Source organism: Otolemur garnettii, unplaced genomic scaffold, assembly GCF_000181295.1.
Source record: "Otolemur garnettii isolate 467f Iridium unplaced genomic scaffold, OtoGar3 scaffold00009, whole genome shotgun sequence".
In the NCBI taxonomy this organism is placed as follows: domain Eukaryota; kingdom Metazoa; phylum Chordata; class Mammalia; order Primates; family Galagidae; genus Otolemur; species Otolemur garnettii.
Window position 1 is genome coordinate 5,950,015 of NW_003852404.1, and position 19,855 is coordinate 5,969,869.

The 19,855-nt window shown below is 48.9% G+C and overlaps 1 protein-coding gene across 1 annotated transcript in view; it reads left to right on the plus strand.

The window, feature by feature from the left end:
• Positions 1–19,855, plus strand: part of ALDH4A1 (aldehyde dehydrogenase 4 family member A1) — a 34,541-nt gene that overhangs the window by 3,397 nt on the left and 11,289 nt on the right. The window contains exons 2-7 of the mRNA XM_003783849.3: positions 13,736–13,829; positions 14,357–14,449; positions 16,073–16,120; positions 16,890–17,045; positions 18,874–19,023; positions 19,100–19,174. Of these exons, the coding sequence (XP_003783897.2) occupies positions 13,736–13,829; positions 14,357–14,449; positions 16,073–16,120; positions 16,890–17,045; positions 18,874–19,023; positions 19,100–19,174 (616 nt within the window). The remainder of the gene's footprint in view (positions 1–13,735; positions 13,830–14,356; positions 14,450–16,072; positions 16,121–16,889; positions 17,046–18,873; positions 19,024–19,099; positions 19,175–19,855) is intronic.

Genomic DNA, 19,855 nt, shown 5'->3' on the forward strand with positions numbered 1-19,855 from the left:
GCTGTTTTTGTTGTTGCAATTGTCATTGTTGTTCAGCTGGCCCCGGCTGGGTTCGAACCCGCCAGCCTCCGTGTATGTGGCTGGCGCCGTAACCACTTGCTACCGGCGCTGAGCCCGTGTGCTTTATTTTTAATAAACAAATACATGTTCGTTGTAAAAGGTACAGATAAAGCAAAAAAGAACACAAAACCACCTGTAATTTTACCACACAGAGGTAACCATGGTCAGCATTTCACTTAATATTCTTTTAGCTTTCTTTGAATATACAGAATATGCTTTTAAGAAACAACATAAACACAGGCTTCTCTGCAAATACTTTTTTGTAGCTTGTTTTTTCCCCTCATAGACTTGTCTGCCTTACTGTGTGTCCCCAGGACCTAGAGCTATGTCTGACAGTGAACTTCCTTGTCAACAGATATTTGTAACTGGTTGCTGGATTTAAGACAAATCACCACAAATGTGGACGTAATGGACGGGCCCAGGAATAGTGGTTGCTGGCAGTGGCTACCATTTGCTTTTTACGTGGTTTAGTTTACTCAGCTCCTCAGTAACCTATGATGTAGGTGTTCTCCCCATTGCACAGATTAAACAACTGAGGCCTGTGGAAATTAAGGAAAATTGGTCAAAGACATTGAGTGGTAAAGACCAGGCCTCCCTATTGACTGGTTCCTTTCTCCTTCCATCTCGACTTCCTGCCCTTTTCTCTACTAACATGATCGTCTGTGTCCTCAATTATACGTCTCCGCCAATATAGATTAATATATGAATTTAATAAGTAAGCTAGTCCAGGCACATAGTAGGCTTACAACAAATGTTAATTTCTGTTCCTTACTTGCCCTTGTGCTAAACCAGAGAAGACTCCTGACATCAGGGGGCTTGTGGACTGGAATTGGCCACTGCCCTGTGCCCTGCGGTTATTCTGGGTGATTTTGGATTCTTCTCTGTTTAAATTTGCCTGTTTAATTTTCTTTTTTTTTTCCCTCTCCTCTCCTCGTCTTGTCTCGTCTCTTTTCTTCTTTCTTTTTTTTTTTGAGACAGTGTCTTGCTTTATCCTAGGCTGGAGTGCAGTGACATGATCATAGTATACTGCAAACTCAAACTCCTGGGCTTGATCTATCCTCCTGACTCAGTCTTCCAAGTAGCTGGGACTACAGGCAAGCACCTTTGTGCCTAGCTAATTTTCTCTAATTTTTATAAAGATGAGATTTTTGCTACGTTTACCAGGCTGTTCTTGAACTTCTGACCTCAAGTGATCCTCCTGCCTTAGCCTCCCAAAGTGCTGGGATTATACATGTGAACCACTGTACCCAACTTACTTAATTTTCAAAATATCAAAGCCACCAGTGTTTTTCCCAGCCTTCCCAGCCCCAGGTGGGTACAGGATGCCCCAGGTAGGGAGTTGGTGCTTGTATCCATGCCATGGACATACTCTGTTCTCAGACTTGTACACACAGTGGCTGGGGCAGTGCCTTTGGCCTGGGCTGCCCTCCTTCGGGCCACTCAGTGAATCCATAGTCATCCAGCGCTTTGTGGCCTTGGCAAGGCATCTCTCCTTTGGACCTTTAACGTCCTCATCTGCAAAATGAGGGTAATCATATTAACAGCCACGAAGCAGGGAGTTGCAAGGAACAGTGATGATGTGACCAGTGGCTTGCTGGGTGCCTAGTGTGTGTTCTATAAGTATTTAAGAGGAAACATAAATAGAACCTACAGTTATCCTAATGCTTCTAACATTGTGAAAGCCCCCACTGAGCATTCGGCGCTGGTACCCTTGGGAGCGCTCTGCTTCCTATAGGTGTGGAACAGTTGCTGTTGGAATGGCCCAGAACACAACAGGGTTTGGATCCAGGCTTCTCTTTTGGAAGCTCTGTGGCCCTGGGCAGGTTACTCACCCTCTCTGTGCTGTCTCATGTTCTCATGTGAGAAATAAAGATGACAGTAGTAGTCACCTCATAGAGTTGTCTTGGGGATTAAATGAGTTCATAGAGGAAAATTGCTTTGAAGTGTGCCCGGCACCTGCAATGCTCAGTTGGAGTTAGCGGTGCTGTGGTTTTATGGTCTCTCTCCCACTCACCAGCTGTCCTGAGTGATCATCCTTTATCAGGAATATCAAGACAAGAGGGCTCGGCACCAGCCACATACACCAAAGTTGGCAGGTTCAAACTCGGCCCAGGCCAGCTAAAACAACATGACAACTGCAACAATAAGCTGGGCGTTGTGGCAGGCACCTGTAGTCCCAGCTGCTTGGGAGACTGAGGTAAGAGAATCTCTCCAGCCCAAGAGTTTGAGGTTGCTGTGAGCTGTCATGCCATGGCACTCCACCAAGAGTGACATAGTGGGACTCTCTCAATAAAAACAAAAACAAATAACAATGACAACTACGACAAAAAAATAGCTGGGTGTTGTGGTGGGTGCCTGTAGTCCCAACTACTTGGGAGGCTGAGGCAAGAGAATTGCTTAAGCCCAAGACGTTGAAGTTGCTGTGAGCTGTGATGCCACCTCACTCTACCGAGGGTGACATAGTTGAGATTCTATCTCAAAAAAAAAAAAAAAAAAGGGCCAGGGTCCCAGCAGCAGGAGGATGGTGACAGGGTGGGAGGTATGGAGATCATGTGTCCTCAGTCCTTTCCCTTTGTTCCGTGGTAATTAGTTACCCCAGATGCAAAACCTCTTCCACTAGGCTTGACCCCCGCTCACCCCCGGGGATTAGGGAGACTCCTGCCCTTCTTGGACGCTCCTTACCCTGAAGACATTTCCTGGCAGAGACCCCCGAGCTGAGCCATGGTGCAGGAGGCAGTCAAGTGACCTGAGGCAGGTCACTGCCCGTCTTAGGGCAGCCTCTTTCCCCAGGTGGGGAATGCTGTTCTAGGACTGGCCTGTCCCAGGACTGGCCTGTCCCATCAGACTCATCTCATCGTGGGTCTCTGAGGCGTCCCAGGGGCTTCAGCTACAGTGCGTCTCAAATCTCTGTCACGTGTGAGCTGCGCCATGAGCGGGTCTCTCTGAACCTCATCTGTCAAATAGAGGTGGTATTACAGGCGGAGTGTGCCTTATCCAGGGTGCTTGGGAACAGAAGTATTTTGGATTTGGGACATTCGCAGACCCAGTTTAGCATCCCTAATCCCAAATCCTGAAATCGAAACTGTACCATTGGTGCTTCAAAAGGGACTGTACCTGAAGGGGCTGTAACTAAAACAGCCTATCCCCGGCTTCAGGCCTTTACTGGCCTGCTGGAGGTGCTGTGGGCCCCTTATTTTCTCTGCTCACCTGCTGTCCCCTTATCTCAGTGATAAGGAGGATTAGCCTTATCAGACCCCAGATAACAGCTGAGGAGGCCTAGTAGCTGAGTGAAGCAAGGTGATTTCTATTTCACCTCCCTGGGCTACCTAGCCACTAGGGAACCCAAGGGGCCTGTGTCTAGCCCCCAGTTTTGGCAGAAGACCACTGGCCTCAGAATCCAGTCTCGGGGGCCTAGTGTCACCTCTTAACATGGCTTGTGCCTTAATTTTTCTCAAAGGTATTTCTCAAAGGTATTTCTTACTGTGAGCCAGGCAGTGTGTTGGCCTCAGGGTGTCTAGTGGTGAATGCCGCAGACTGGCTGGGTATGTGCAGCTTGTGGTCTGGAGGGGGCACAGGTGGGGTGAGAGCTTTCATGGGTGCTTTGAGAAAAGTATAGGCCCGCAAGATGATCTGATAGGAGCCCCACACAGGCTGTGTGAGTTAGCAGAGGAGACCCCAGAAAAGATGGAGGTGGCTGGGTTGCAGCAAATGTGATGGGGTGGTAGAGAAAGGGGCTGGAAGCCTCATTAGGGATTTGATTTTTTACTTTAGAAGAAATGAGAAGACATTGAGTAGTTTTGAGCTGAGCACTATTACACTCTCTGATGATTGAATTTTCATGTTAAAATATAACTTGGAGGTGGTGCCGGTGGCTCAGTGAGTAGGGCGCAGGCCCCATATACCAAGGGCGGTGGGTTCAAACCTGGCCCTGGCCAAACTGCAACAAAAAATAGCTGGGTGTTGTGGCGGGCGCCTGTAGTCCCAGCTACTTGGGAGGCTGAGGCAAGAGAATCACCTAAGCCTAGGAGTTGGAGGTTGCTGTGAGCTGTGATGCCACAGCATTCTACCAAAGGCAATAAAGTGAGACTCTATCTCAAAAAATATATATATAACTTGGATTGAGGAGCAGGCTTCAGTGGCTTAGAGACTGGAGTAGGACTGGCATTGTAATAATTCAAGTGAAAGTGATTAGTGCTTTGGACAGTGTGGAGGCTGAGGGGGTGGCCTCCAAGGCCGGGCTCTGTGCTCCCCTCATTTTCCCCTTCTGTTGATTACTGAGGTCGTGTTGGCTGGCCCCCCATCCTGTGCAGCCTGGACGTCTCCCACTGAAGGAGGTAAAACGGTGCATCGTCTTTGCTGCCCAGATCCCAATTTTTGCAAGAACAGATCATATGAATGGATGAAGAAGGCAGTCCTGCCTAGCAGGTCCTCATAGAGACCCTAAGTCCTGTGAGTGATTCATCTCTGCCTTCACCTAAGCTGATGAAAGGAACTCTTGTTAATCCAAAATGGCCTATGAGTGAAAAAAAAAAAGAGTTGGACCCAAAAAACTTCAACAGAGGTCCCTGGGTTATCTTTGGCTGCAGTTGACTCACACTGAACTTTGGACTGGTCTCTGTGCCACACACTAGACTGATGGATGCACAGTTGGGCCAGGGCCTAGAGATGTGTAGAATTAGAGAAAGTCACGTGATCCTCAGGTCACAGTGGGCCTCTGCCCTTTGCAAGGTGGATGGAAGGCCTGCGGGGTTCCTATCTCTGACATCCCCCCCCCCCACTACATATTTCCGCTGAGGAGGTGCTACTTTCCTATGTGGTGCTGAGTGTGATATCCTTGGGGGTGTCTAGGAACCCATTGGCCTTTGAAAACCTGGCCCAGTGGGATAGATTCTGAAAGACCTTTATGGTTTTCTCAGAAAAGCCCCCAAATAGGGCTTTGAGGGATGCGGAAAGTCCAGCACTTTGAACCTCCCAGTGACGTTGCTGGGGACCTAGTGTCAACCTTAAATAATGAGATTCAGAAAAAGTGCTTAGAAGCCTGGAATTTAGTCCAATTCCAAGCTTGGGGGTGGCCACCTGGAAGCGTAGATTCCTGTTGCCCAGAATTGACACTCCCCCGGGGAGCAGCTACAAGAGGGTTCTTATGGAAAAAGAAGAGGCGGTTCCTAAATTGTTCACCAAAAAATCACATGGAAATAATGTAAGCTATCGGTTATACATTGTTCTTGTGCATTGTCACAGATGCCAGGAATGGGACTGTCCGGGGTGAGGCTGCTGGTGAGGAACAAGAATGTCTTTAAACAACTGCCCGGGCATGGGCGTGTGGGTGTGACTGAAGTCTCCTCGGGGCCTGATTTGGCAACCCGCTTTGTAGCTCACACTGTGGTATGTTTCTTGTTCAATCCACCCTTCCACCCCTAGCTTTGGGCTCCTTTCCTGTTCTAGAGCTTAGTCGTTAGGAAGCTCATTTCTGGATGGGCCTGCCTCCCCTGGGCGGGTGTGGATAAGTCACAGTGAGGAATTTTCTTTTTTGAGACAGAGTCTCACTTTGTTGGTCTGGGTAGCATGCCATGGCGTCATAGCTCACAGCAACCTCAAACTCTTGGCCTCAAGCAATACTCTTGCCTCAGTCTCCCGGGTAGCTGGGGCTATACCCGGCTAGTTTATTTTCTATTTTTAGTAGAGATGGGGTCCTGCTTTTGCTCAGGCTGGTCTTGAACTCAAGCAAATCCACCTGCCTTGGCTTCCCAGAGTGCTAGGATTATAGGCGTGAGCCACGGAGTCCCAGTCCCCCACCATTTTTTTTTTTTTCTGAGACAGAATCTCACAGTCTCACTGTTACCTGGGTAGAGTATTGAGACATCATCCTAGCTCACAGCAATTTTAGCCTCCTAAGTTCAAGTGATCCCCCTGCCTCAGCCTCCAGAGTAGCTGGGACTACAGGTACTGACCATGACATGGGCTAATTTTTCCATTTTTAGTAGAGATGGGGTCTCATTCTTGCTCAGGCTGGTCTCAAACTCCGGAGCTCAGGAGATTCACCTGCCTCAGCCTCACAGAGTGCTAGGATTACAGGTGTCAGCCACCGTACCCGGCCTCAGTGAGGAATTTTAAGAGCACCAAAACAGAATTGGATGGAATAAGAGGGTGGCTAAAATGAGACCCCAGTTAAGTCACTGATTTATATAGCTACTGTTGTCCATTGAATCATTTCTGGTCTTCATAATACCCTGAATTTAGTTTTCTCAGAAGAACTAAAACGAGACCAGCATAGCAGAAATACAATGCACTTATAGGTTATAATCAAATAGAGGATTTGTACGCTAGAACAGGAAAAAAAAAAAGAAAGAAATCTGTACCATTGGGGAGTCAACTAAAAACATCACGAAGAAAATTAAAACCTAGTCCTTCTTTAGAGATTTGCTTTAGCCAAGAAATAATCCAGGATTCAGGCCAAACTGTAGGAAAACATGCTAAAAATTAAAAAAACAATGGTCCTGGCTGGAATCTAACAACAGGTATGCTGTAGTTTTCTTCTGAGATGTAATTTTTCTCACTCTGGTTCTTCATTTTTTACCAAAGATAAATCTTAGGAGGACCAATTCAATTTACTTGCAAATAAAGTTTGGTCTTAGTGTAGGTGGCCTGATTATTTGCATAAAGTACAGCAAGAACCTCAACGGGCCCTACAGGCTCCTTTTTAAGTTGGCTTTGCTGGAATTTTCTCTGGGAGGAATTTCAGATGAGACTTTGAAAAGCCTCTCAAAAGCTAAGAAGCCAAGCCCAGGAGTCGCCATCAGACGGTGATTATGATACCTGTACAAATTGGGTAAATTCCTCTCTCTGCCCAAAGTCCCCAAAACACCCTGAGTTTCCTGGGTGACATGTCACCCTGAGTGACATGCTTCACTTCCCTCGAGGTCGAGAACCTTATAAGGAAACTGTGCAGATGATATACTGGGCTATTCTTTCTAAAGGGTTTTATCAGCTCTACGATGTCGACATTAATTCCCTAGCGCAGTCTGGTCTTGTCTGAAAATATATTATTCTAGTCCAAGCCTTGGTAGAATTTCCATTGCCTCCAATCTGTCCTGTTACAAAAGAATGCACAGGCTGATTAAGCTTATGCAGGTAACTTTATTGCCACAAAATAAGAATACTCACAAGTAGTTTCTACGTTTTGGAGACATCACGTAGAGAGAAGAGCAAATGTTTTAAGTTTTACTCACACAAGTCTACCCAACTGCTGTAAGCTGTAAATTGCTGAAAAGGAAAAAAATATAGAGAGTTAAGCAACGTTTCAAACCAAAAAATTCATAAACATCATTGTGGTTCTCTGTCAGTTCAGTCCCATGTAATTAATTTCTGTTCTTGATGTTGGGCTAGCAGTCTTCATGAATGTATCCGTTTGTTTTTGTTTGGTTTGGTTTTGGTTTTTGAGACTAGAGTCCCCTGGGTAGAGTTCTGTGGCATCCTAGCTCACAGCAACCTCAAACTCTTGGGTCCAAGCAATCCTCTTGTCTCAGCCACCCAAGTAGCTGGGACTACAGGCACCCGCCACAGCACCTGACTATTTTTAAAGACAGTGTATCACTCTTGCTGACATTGGTCTCAGGCTCCTTAGCTCAGGCACCACCTGCCTTGGCCTCCCAGAATGCTAGGATTACAGGTGTGAGCCACCACACCCGGCCTCTGTTTTTTTTTTTTTTTTCATTAGAGTTCTAGAAGTTTTTACTTAGTCCAATGGTATGATTTTTAAAGTTAATCAGAAATCTGTATTCAGTGCTTGTCAGGGTCTTTTTTCATGAATTTCCTTGAAGAAGCAGCACATTTTGAACTGCAGCTGATTATAAACCACTTTTCAAGAAGAATTAAAATAAAATAGTAATTGCATGTGGATGACCAAAGACTTAGAATGGCTATGGTTAAAGGCACAATTGATGAGGAAATTTGGTTAAATCTGTGGCATGTAATGATTTAACATGATCATAATTATTCCTGCTTACATATACCAAGATGTCAGAATTTGGGGAATCTCATATTTTTGGAACACACTATTAACGTTTATACAACTATAACTCAATGGAAGTTAAGCATTGCTTCCCGTACAATTTTAACATATTAAGCCTACTATATTTGTCTTAGACTTCCAGGGGCCCTAAAATCCAGAAAGTTAGTTTGTGGTCAAAAAGACTAAATTTAGAGTTTGCAATTTGATTTTGGAGACTGTCGAATATTAAAGGTTTAAAACACTTGATTATTAAGAAAGAGCCAGGTGTGGTAGCACGGACCTGTAGTCCTAGCTACTTGGGAGGCTGAGGCAGGAGGATCACTTGAGCCCAAGAGTTCAAGACAAGCCTGGTCATCATAGCAAGATTCCTTCTTTAAAACAAAAGTAACATAGGCCAAGTGCAGTGGCTAGCTGTAATCCTAGCACTCTGGAAGGCTGAGGTGGGAAGATTATTTGAGGCCAGGAGTTCGAGCCCAGCCTGAACAAGGAGGAGACCCCAAGAACCCATTTCTACAAGAATTAGAAAAAATCAAATTAGCCTTGCATGGTGGTATGGGTCTGTAGTCCCAGCTACTTGGAACGCTGAGGGAGGAAAATTGCTTCAGCCCAGGAGTTTGGGGTTGCTGTGAGCTATGTTGATGACACTACATTCTACTATAATAAAATAAATAAAATAGTAAAGTAAAAAGTAAAGTAGAGGCTGGGTGTGGTGGCTCACCCCTGTAATCCTAGCACTCTGGGAGGCTGAGGCAGGTGGATTGCTTGAGTTCAGGAGTTCAAGACCAGCCTGAGCAAGAGCGAGATTCCATCTCTAAAAATAGCCAGGCACGGTGGCAGGCACCTATAATCCCAGCTACTTCGGAGGCTAAGGCAAGAGGATTGCCTGAGCCCAAGAGTTTGAGGTTGCTGTGAGCTATGACGCCATAGCACTCTACCCAGGGTGACAAAGTGAGACTCTGTCTCCAAAAAAAAAAAAAAGTAAAATAAAAAATTTAAAACCCATGATCGGAATAGAATCACAGGTAGACTAATAGCCATTCATTTAGCCAAATCGATAATCCAAAGATTTCAAAAAACACAACTTTTTGATGGCGAGTAGACTCAGTTTTCCAATGAGAGGACCCAACAAAGACAGCTTGAGGCAAACTTTCCCCTTCCTCTATTACAGTTTACCCAAAAGGTAAACAAGTCTTTTATTATCTCTCCCTGATTTGACATCATACTCTTGTTCCCAGGAGAAAACCAAGTTTTCTTTTTATATTAGTGTGTTATCAAGACAAAAGCTAATTTTAATAAAACTGTATAAACAGACCCGTCTAATATCAGTCAGCTTTTACAACCCAAGATAAGATTTCCATAAACCCTGTATAAACGCTTCCAACCTTCCATGAAAGAGCAGATCAATGTTTCAAGAAAATCCTGTTGTTTCCACGGAGGGCTCAGACTCTGGCCTTGCTTCAGTGTCCTTTTTTTTTTAATTATTGTTTTTTCAGGTTATTGAGGGGACCATGAATTAGGTTACACTGTTTGCATGTGTTAAGTAAAGCCCCTCTTATAACTGTGCCCTGTCTCCAAGAGGGGTGCCATGCCTGACATTGTGCCCAGTAAGTTGGAGCACACCCATCCTCCTCCCCTTTCCCTACTCCCTCGTTTCCCCGGCCCCCACCTTGAATTAATTTGAGTTTTCCTCTTACGTGGGAATTGAGGACGTTGGATTCTTGCTTTTTCATTCTTGTGATACTAAGACGACTTTGGTCCAGCTCTATCCAGGTTAAGACAAAAGATGTAAAGATTCCATCTTTTTTAATGGCTGAATAGTAGGATTCCATGGTGTACATATACCACAGCTTATTAATCCGTTCCTGGATTGGTGGGCATTTAGGTTGTTTCCTCATTTCAGCAATTGTAAATTGAGCATCAGTGTCCTTTTGATACTAATGTTCAGTTTCTAGGAAAAACTTATGCATGCGATAGAATCTCCATGGTTGGCCACTTCCCTAACTGACCACCTCCTTAAGTTGACCTAATTTTCATAGATTGGACTGCATGTGTGCGGACCACATGCACAGATCAGTGCAGGAGGCCTAGTTCCCTATGTTGACCACCTCTCTATGTGGACCAGTTTGTTACGCTCCTTTGGTGGTCAGTTCAATTTATAGAGACTCTACTGTTATCCCTTCTAATTTTAGCCAACTTGATTGCACCCCAAATTCCTTTCACGAGATGAATCTTCTGCCAATCTTCAACTTGTTGAAACCTTCAGTTTTTCCCTATATTTCCTTTTTTTATAATGGCATTCTGCCTGTGAATAAGAAATCTCTTATCATTTTGACCATACAAATTTCTCTGTCGTACAAAGGAAAATAATTACTGTTTTTAACTTTCTTTTTACATCCTTTATACATTCCCTACGTAGAATTTTTAGTCGTTTTAATTACATGCATTGCCTATAATTTTAAGTCTTAGTAACCCTAATTTCCAGTGAGAAGCCCGGGGAGTAATTTTGAACTGTTCAATGCCAGTATGGGTGAAAACCATCTTATAATTTTTAGAAAGATGTTTCCTTAATTTTCTTGGTTTATAAACAGATCCAATCATATGTAGCTTTCCTATACCATATAAATGACGCAGACATTTATAATCTATTATTTAATGTAACACAACATGACTTTTTTACTGAAAAATCTTCTTTTCAATTTTGAAACATTCATTTGTAAACTTTCAATCCATTTACATTCATTTTAATTGAGTCATCCTTAACAATCACGGTTAACTAGTTCCGTGAACAAAGTTAGCCATCATCTCATGATATTTCTCTGTGAATCATTTCCATAGATTGGGAGCGTTAGGCAGGTGTCACCTACGCAAGACCCCTAAAGTTACGTGAGTATTTTGCTGGTCAGAAGGCTCAGGGGGTTTACCCAAGCCATGTGAGCTAAAAGCCATTTGAGTTAGTTTCTGTGTTTCTGATAAAATCTTTAAGTGCTTACTTTTTCTGTATTAGACCTTTTTCTTGTATTTTGGTAGCGAAGTATCACACACGTGACGCAGGTGTATAGACGTACAACACACAGCAGCAGATTTTATAGCTTTAGAAGGTTCTTCATTTGCCAGTTTTCAAATGGTCCCCGCCCCAACAATTACTAGCTCTCAGCCCTGCACGTGCACTTCCAAAGCCCTCCCCCTTCCTAAGGGACTGTTGACACTTGCGGCTGCCACTCTGTTCTTCCCACAGCAGTAAAGTGGAAGGAGGGAGGGTGGATTTTAGTTGATTGAGGACAATCTCCATAGTAACCCATGAGACGAGAGTCACTGTTTGTTACAGGGAAACCTGCTCAGGGTCACCTGGCTAATGGGAGGAAGAGTCTATCTGAGTTGGGTGGGGACGGGGGAGGGGGTGGTAGCGGAGGGTGGGGACATGACTGGGACAGTCCCATGTGCTCTCTTGGCCTGTCAGGATCTCGGATGGGCCAGCCTCTCTCTCTGCTCTTCCCTCTGCCTGGGTTGCTCTGCCCTTTGCCACACTAGCCTCCTTTAGGTCTCGGTCAGAGGTCACCACCCCTGAGAGGCCCTCCCTGATTGCCCTTCCCCTCATTCAGTCATCTTTATGGTCACCCTGTGTCATCATTGTGCTTATTTCCTGGCCGTAGTGGCACTGGAGGTCAGCCGTGTGCGGCCCGAGCCCTCACTGTGTCTTGGTCCGTGCTGCATCTCCAGGGTCTGGGAAGGCACCCGAGGTGCCTCAGTCACCCTGGTAGAGTGAGCAAAGGGCCTGCCTGCCTGGCCCCTGGTTTGGGGTCCTTCCTCCAGGCCTCTCAGACTGGGTCTTTGAGCCACCGGACTCCTGTAGTTCCCCGACATGCCCAGCCAGGCCCATCTGTTCTCCTGTGGGGCACAAACAGGCTCGCAGAACACTAGCCTCAGACTACATCGATCTTGAGACCATGATAAAATGAGACACAGTGTGCCCTGTTCATAGTTTTGTCTGCACAGACTAAAAGAAAGTCACTGTGTCACCCACGAAGTACCAGACCTCTTCTCTGTCTGAACGAGGGACTGCTACTTTTTGCTCAGTTGCCCCTAGTGTCTAACAGCATCTGAATCAGAGCAAACTCCAACTCTCTCAATCCCTCCCCAAGTCACCTGACTAAAGCCCAGATCTGGTGATAGGTGTTTCCCTGAGACGCCCATGGTTCCGGGTGATCTGTGTTCCCCCTCGCTGCAGTGACCTGTGAGCTGACCTGTCCAGTTCCAGCTGTGTCCAGTTCTAGTGTCTGACTGGGGCTGTAGATGCCAGAGGGAGAAGACAGCTGGGTTATGCTAGACTCAAAGACAGATGTCTGCTAATCTTGATCTCGATCTAGTCATTTTCCCTTTAGGACCCAGATGACCAATTTGTCTAAAGATGACCTATTTGTCTAAACTCACCTATGTCATGGTGGGTGGGAGGATGTGCCCTGTGGGTATTAGGTAGCCTTTGTCATCATTTTTGCCTCATTATTACAGAGGGGAAACTGAGGCCCAGAGGGGAAGTTCCACAGCTGGGAGGTGGCAGAACTGGGGGATCTGATCCACCTGTCCTACCACCTCGAGGACCTCAAATATGGTACAGGGTGGTGGTCACGAGTCAATGAGGCTACAGGATTCAAGCAAGGATTCTTGAAACTCAGTACCCTGGAGTCAGGCACTGAACCCCCAGAACAGCCCTCCCTGCTGCTGTGAACTGAGCTCAGGGCAGCCTTCCAAGTTCACGATCCACTCCTTGAATGTTCTTGCCCACCCAGAGCTCTCAGCTCCTCGTGCCAAGGGAACCTTAGCTGGTTCACATTCTGAAGAGACTCAGCTCTGGAATGTGCTGCCTTTTCTGCTCAGGGAAAGGAGGAGCTTGGGGCTGTTTGGGGTAAAGACTGCCCTGTGGGGGAAATGAAGGGAGGGGTGCCCTCCGCATGTGTGAAATACTCAAACACGGGTTTGTATCTGTGCGTGTTAACTCCACACAGGCGTGTGAGTTTGGTGTGATTATTCTCACTTCACAGATGTATGAATGGGCTCAGAGGAGGCACCTCACAGGCCCAGGGACGTGCAGTGGCACGCCTGGGACTTGAACCTTGGGTTTTGGACCCAAGGTCAGTTTTTGCATTCAGCTCTATAGTTGTTGTTTTAGATTTTTTTTTTTAAACTTTCACATTAAGATGAGGGTATGAATAATTAGGTTACAATGTTTGCATTTGTTAGGAAGAGTCCTTGTAGTTATGTCCCCGCACCCAGAAGGCGTGCCATGGACCCTTCCATTGTGCCCATTAGGTGGGAGCACACCAACCCCCCTCCCTCCCTCCCCCACTTGAATTAAATTGAGTTTTCTCTTATGTGGGTGTGTATTAGATCATCTACTAGCTTCATATTAGATTAGAGTACTTTGGATTCTTGCTTCTCCATTCTTGTGATACTTTACTAAGAAGAATGTATGTCAACTCCAGCCAGGTTAAACAAAAGATGTAAAGTCTCCATCTCTTTTATGGCTGAGTGGTATTCCACTCAGTATACACTTTCTATAGTTGCTTTGGATTTTAGGCTCTGAGACCCTGTTGGAGACGGAGGGGCCGGGGTCCCGAGGTGGCGGCTATTGCTGACCCGTCTGCCTCTGTCCCCTGCTCTTGTGCCCAGGCTGCGGTGGAAGCACACCTCCTCCCTGAAGGTAGCCAACGAGCCCATCTTAGCTTTCACACAGGGCAGCCCTGAGCGAGACGCACTACAGAAGGTAACGGGAGGGTGGGGGCACCTGGAGGTTCGGGTCACTGAGCAGCAATAGCCCTGGCAGTGCCCGTGACAGCACCGGCAGTGCCTGTGGCAGCACCTGCTTCTGCTCCCAGCCTTGGGGGGAGCCTGAATTCTGGGGCTGGAAGGTGGGAGAGGGTGGGAGCAGCAGGGTGGCGGCCTGCAGTCACGTAGGGGCTTCTCTGGCCAGCTCAGAGCTCATCATCCCAGATGATTTATACTTAAAAGGTTTTCCCAATTAATTGCCAGTACTTTCAAATTTGTGTGATTTCACATTTCGGGTGCAGTGTTTTATCTGTACTAAATGGACCTGGCGACACTGGCCTCACTGTCCTGCAGGGTGATGGTGGCTGGAGCTAAGTTTTGCTGCCCCTGGGGGAGGCCCGATCTCTGTGATCACAGGTGTGGCTTGGCTCTCCTATTTGTGTGCCTGCCTGCCCATCTCTGTCTGCTGACTCTCAGGGAAGAGAGGAAGGAAGTGCCCACCCATGTCCTTGTCCCTCTCCCCAGGCCTTGAAGGACTTGAAGGGCAGGACGGAAGCCATCCCATGTGTGGTGGGGGATGAGGAGGTGTGGACGTCAGATGTGCGGTACCAGGTGTCGGTATGTCCGGTGGGCGGGCAGGGTTCAGCCTCTCCCCTGAATCTGTGGTCTCCCTCCCTGGCAGCCCATGAGCATGAACCTGTGGGCTCTGACTCCAAGGGCCTGATGGTGCTCACCCTATTTTGAATCCCATGGCCAGTAAAACTTCCAAAAGGGCTATGCTCACCCTGTACCAGTCCATAACTGAGTCCTGTCCACAGGCAAGAAAGACTGTGAAGGCCAGGTACAGTGGCTCTCGCCTATAATCCCCAAACTTGGGAGGCTGGGATGAGAGGATTGTTTGACGCAAGGAGTTCAAGAACAGCCTGGGCCACAGAGCAAGACCCTATCTCTATAAAAAATAAGAAAAAAAAATTTAGCCAGGCATGGTGATGTGCACCTGTAGTTCTAGCTACTCTGAAGGTTGAGGCAGGAGGATGGCTTGAGCCCAGGAGTTCAAGGCTGCAGTAAGCTGTGATCCTAACCCTGCACTCCAGCCTCAGAGCAAGACTCTGTCTCCAAAACAGAACAAAACAAAACACCGCCAGGAATCCACACTGCATCTTCTGTTATTCCTGGTGGAGTTCTCCACTGGGCTTTTTATTTTTTTTGAGGGGGAGGGGCGCTGTTTTGAATTTAGAGACAGAGTCTCACTCTGTTGCACAGGCTAGAGTGGCCTGGTATCAGCCTAGTTCGCCTTAACCTCAAACTCCTGGGTTTAAGTGATCCTCCTGCCTCAGCCTTCCAGAGTGCTAGGAGTACAGCCATGAGCCACTGTGCCCAGCTCATAAGGGGGTTTTGAAACTACTGGCAGAAAGCTGGTCCCTCAGCCTCATGTTCCTCAGATGGTATTGTGGTAACAACCCGCCCCCCCCCACCCGCCCCGACCAGGGAAATTTCTGAATTTTCATTTAGAAACTGCAAACACTTTAGGTGGGCCAGGAAACTCATGAGTCTGTAATTTAGGGGACAACAAAGTGTTTTCCAAACAGGATCAGTGTGTTCTGGCTCTGTCTAGGTGGAACTCTGGGCATGTGTGTTCAAGGGGAGGCGTTAAAGGGGGGGGGGGGCGTACCCAGACCCCCCACTCTGAGAGGTTCAAAGATAGCCTAGAGTGGGAGCTGTCCACAGAGGCACTTAGAGCCTCTGCTGCGGGGGTTGCTGAGCTGCAGAGTCCTGCTGGGCTGGGTGTGCACGCATTTTTGTGCTCAATCCTGTTTGTTCTTCTCCATGCTGAAAGAGGGAGTATGTGATCCCCCTTTCTCACATTAGGAGACTTACAGTGGGAAGTGAGCTCACATAGGCCCCACAGCTTGCAGGTGGTAAGCAGGGAATCAAATCCATGTCTATTTGACCACGAAAGTCCACGCTTTCCATGAGAGACCCCCATGGTTTACGGCTTTCTCCTGGATTGTGAACCTTCCGGAGCAGGGAGCACATCTCCCTTGTCACACAGCGGGTGCTGCAAACTCCCAGGAGGAGAAGTCAGTGTGGGCCGGGCAGCTGCAGATGGCTTCATGGGCACAAGGGGAGGGAGCAGCCGTGCTCCAGGGCCTTCCTGAAAACAAGCTCTTGGCCCAGCCTGTCCCCACCTGTCCTGGCACCTCCCTCTTGAGCAGTGACCTCACTCTCCTCTTCTTCTAGCCCTTTAACCATGGACATAAGGTGGCCAAGTTCTGTTACGCAGACAAGGTGAGTGAGTCCCTGGTAACTGTGGGGTTGGGGTCACAGCCCTGCTGTTGCTGCTTCCTTGTTTGGCCATGGGGGTAGGGGTGGGGAGCTAGGGGGTAGCTGGCACTGAGGAAATCCGTGGACTATGGTTTTGTCAGGGCTGGGCATACAGAGGTTAACTTGTGCCAAATGAGAGCTGCCTGGGCCACGGCTGAGACATACCTGGACAAGCGGGACAGGAGCAGACCTTAGACTGGGGAGGGAGTAGATTCTGGGAGGCTGAGTCAGGGTAATGGGAGACCTCGTAGATGGAGGAAGGCTGGGCAGAGAGCTGGCATCAGGGAAGGCCTGCAGGAGCAGGTGGGGTGACTGGCTGGTGGCCAGTGGTCCAAAAGCTGGTGTTGTATGGTGATGAGGGTAGATTGTGTCTGGATGCAGCGTCTCAGGCTGTGGCTCTGACTTTAAGAGCTGGGGGGTCTGGATGGAGGGCGGAGTGGCCTCAGGTCTTAAGAAGAAAGTGCAGCTTCAATTGGACCATGAGAGAAAGCTGAGTTAGTTTAATAGCTCAGGGACTCGGGGCCAAGGCCTCTGGCATGTGACCAGCCTGTGGGTCCATTCAGACTTCAGACTCCTAGCCAGTGATGAGGCAAAGTGTCCACAGATGTGGGGATGGGGTCCTCCTGGGTGGACGGTGGTCCAGATCCTCCCCTCGCTTCCTCCCCTGGGGCCATGAGGAAGGCTCCTTCCTGCTGTAGGAGGTGCCTCCCCCACCTTTTTCCTCTGTCCTTAGGGCCTGCTCAACAAAGCCATTGAGGCTGCCTTGGCCGCCAGGAAAGAGTGGGACCTGAAGCCTGTTGCAGACCGAGCCCAGATCTTCCTGAAGGCAGCGGATATGCTAAGTGGGCCACGCAGGGCCGAGGTCCTTGCCAAGACCATGGTGGGACAGGTGAGGTGCTGGCGAGCCCAGGTGTCAGGGGGAGGCCATTGTGTCCACCGTGTTAGGAGACATCAGCTGAACAGCTGGGTGCCAGGCGCTGTGAGAGACCCAGAGATACCCTCGAGGGGCAAGACATAGGAGCTGGGACGGACAAACCTAACTGAGGTGCGTTGTGCTGAGCCAGCACATGTGCTACCATGGAGATGTCCCCTCCGTCCATCTCAGTCCTTGCTTCTAGGCCAGTGTCACACTTTGCCTGGCTGCAGTGTCCTACCCTTTGGGCTGGCGAAAGCCCCCATCAACCCTCAGAGTGGTCTTTTCAACACTTGCAGCAGGTCACTCCTGGCTTACGAACAGCCAAGACTTGAGAGGACGTGCTAAGTCCTGAGCCTGGTGCCCAGGACCCCTCTGCCCAGCTCACCAGCTGCTCTGCCCTCCCTGCCCATGATGTAGCCCATGTGGATGTAGTAAGTCTCCCAGACACTGTGGGCATCCTCTCTGCCTCTGCCCACAGCCTGGAGTTCTTGCTGTCTTCTCTGTCTAGTGAACTCTTACGTCACCTCCTCCAAGAGGCTTCTTGGGCCTTCTCCATCCAAAAGGACTAGACCCGCCCCATTCTCCTATAGCGTGTTGTTCCTTCGTCGTTACATTGTGTCCCGTTGGAGCATATTAGGTTCCTGTGTTCATGGCCCCCTGACAAGCTTTCCGGACATGATAGTCATGTCTTGCTGTTTCTCTGGGCTTCACACAGTGTTTTTCTTTGAGGACTTGTGATGAGCCCCTGGTGGATGGCTCCTGAGTGAGTGAGGCCCTAGTAGGGCAGAGTGTACAAGGATGGGAGCCGAGGGAGACAGGGTCATGAACGGCCATCTCCAGGAGCTGCACCTTTGCGTGCCAGCTGACCTGGCCCCCTCAAGGGTAAACCACAGAAGCCAAGGCTGCCTTTTGTTCAGCCTGTTGTTCCTGTGGGCTTACCTATTCCCAGAGTGAGAGCCCCGTCTGATGTCTAGAGGCTGTGACAACTCTCACCCTGTTAATGCTACTTGGTTCTCTCAGTAGACCTCTGATACACACACACACACTCTCTCTCTCTCTCTCTCTGTCTCTCAGATCTGATTAAGTTCCTTCTTTATTCGGCTTAAGATTCAGGAGCTTCTAGGAAGCATAGTTCACACCTTAGCTCAGCTTCCTCTGCCCTGTTCTCTAGTAGGGTGTGCACCTGCTGGTAACCTTGTGTGCTACAGAGGGGCCACTCTGAGCTGGAAAAGCCCTGTTCTTGCAGCACAGACTCCTTTTCCCTCGGCTCCCATTCAGTCAGGGAGAATGGACAGTTGGAGGGAATTGCAGTCCTCAGCCTCCTGGTCCTTGGCCTAAACTTGCCAGTGAGCTCCATTCTGAGTCCCAGCAGACGGGCCGTCTGCATCCTGCATGGCGTCTCTGCCCTGGCTTTCAGCCCCACTCATGCAGATGCACCCTTTTGTCTGGAAGGCTGTGATCTTGGATTTGGTCTGAGGCTCATGATCACAGATCCACTTCCCCATGCCGCCGTTCCCAAGTTGCTATGAAACTAGGACAGAGCACCTTCCAGGCCCAGCCTGTGGCAGGGGGTCAGTAACTGCCACAGATCCCAGTCCAGCCCAGAGGGCAAGAGGCTGGCTGCAGGAGGTGGTGGCTCAGGGTCTTGAGACGTGGTCCTTTGCCTCTGCAGCCCCTGGACAGGGCCAGGTAGCCCTTTGAAGGTTTCTCCAGCCCTGCTGGGGCACAGCTTGATACTTACCATAGATACAGGGTTGGGTGGGGGAAGAGTGCTGATGAGAGGCTGTCACCTGCCTTACAGGGCAAGACGGTGATCCAAGCAGAGATCGATGCAGCTGCTGAGCTCATCGACTTCTTCCGATTCAACGCCAAGTTTGCTGTGGAGCTGGAGGGGGAGCAGCCCATCAGCGTGCCGCCCAGCACCAATAGCGTGGTGTACCGGGGGCTGGAGGTACCTGCAGGTGGCGGGCGGGCAGCTGGGGATGCTGGACAGCTTGGGCTTAGTCTCACCGGCTTCTCCTTCCCAGGGCTTCGTGGCAGCCATCTCCCCCTTTAACTTCACTGCAATTGGCGGCAACCTGGCGGGGGCGCCAGCCCTGATGGTGAGCTGTGGGAGCAGGTGGGACAGCTAGTTGTCCTCTCCGTCCCAACAGACAGAGGCCACCCTGAGCTCAGGCCTGCTTGTAGGGAGAAGTGCAGAAGGTGGAGGCAGCTTGGGGCCCGGCAAGGCTTTGGGGTCAGAGACCCAGGTTGAATTCCGTATTTGTCCCTCTCTGTCTGGGATACCCTGGTAAAGCCCTGGGCTTCTGAGGTACAATTTACTCATTTGCAAAGTGAGAATGATAGGGACGCCTCCGTGAGACATTTGTGAGGATCAAATGGGACACATCTAACACCAGGCAGGTCTGGCCCAGAGCCGGTTTACTGTTGGTGACTGTTTATGGTGACAATTATCGCTCACTTTGAGCACTTACTGCGTGTCTACGACTGCCAAGCCCAGTGCTGGGTGATCCCATTTCCTTCCCTCATCAGCTCAGAGAGGGGAGTCTGTGACCATGCCTCTGTGTCACATGGCTAAACGGAGACACACAGAGGTGACTGACTTGTCAAAGCCAAGTGATGAGTAAAGGACATCCTGGGCTCCTCTGCCTTTATCAGAGGGAAGGTGGCTCTCACTGTATGAGCCCTTGGCTGACAGGGGATGTACAGCCTCAGACAGCCTGGGCAGGAGATGGGTGACATAGCCATGTGGAGCCCTTGGCCCCAGGTAGGGTGGCCAGATG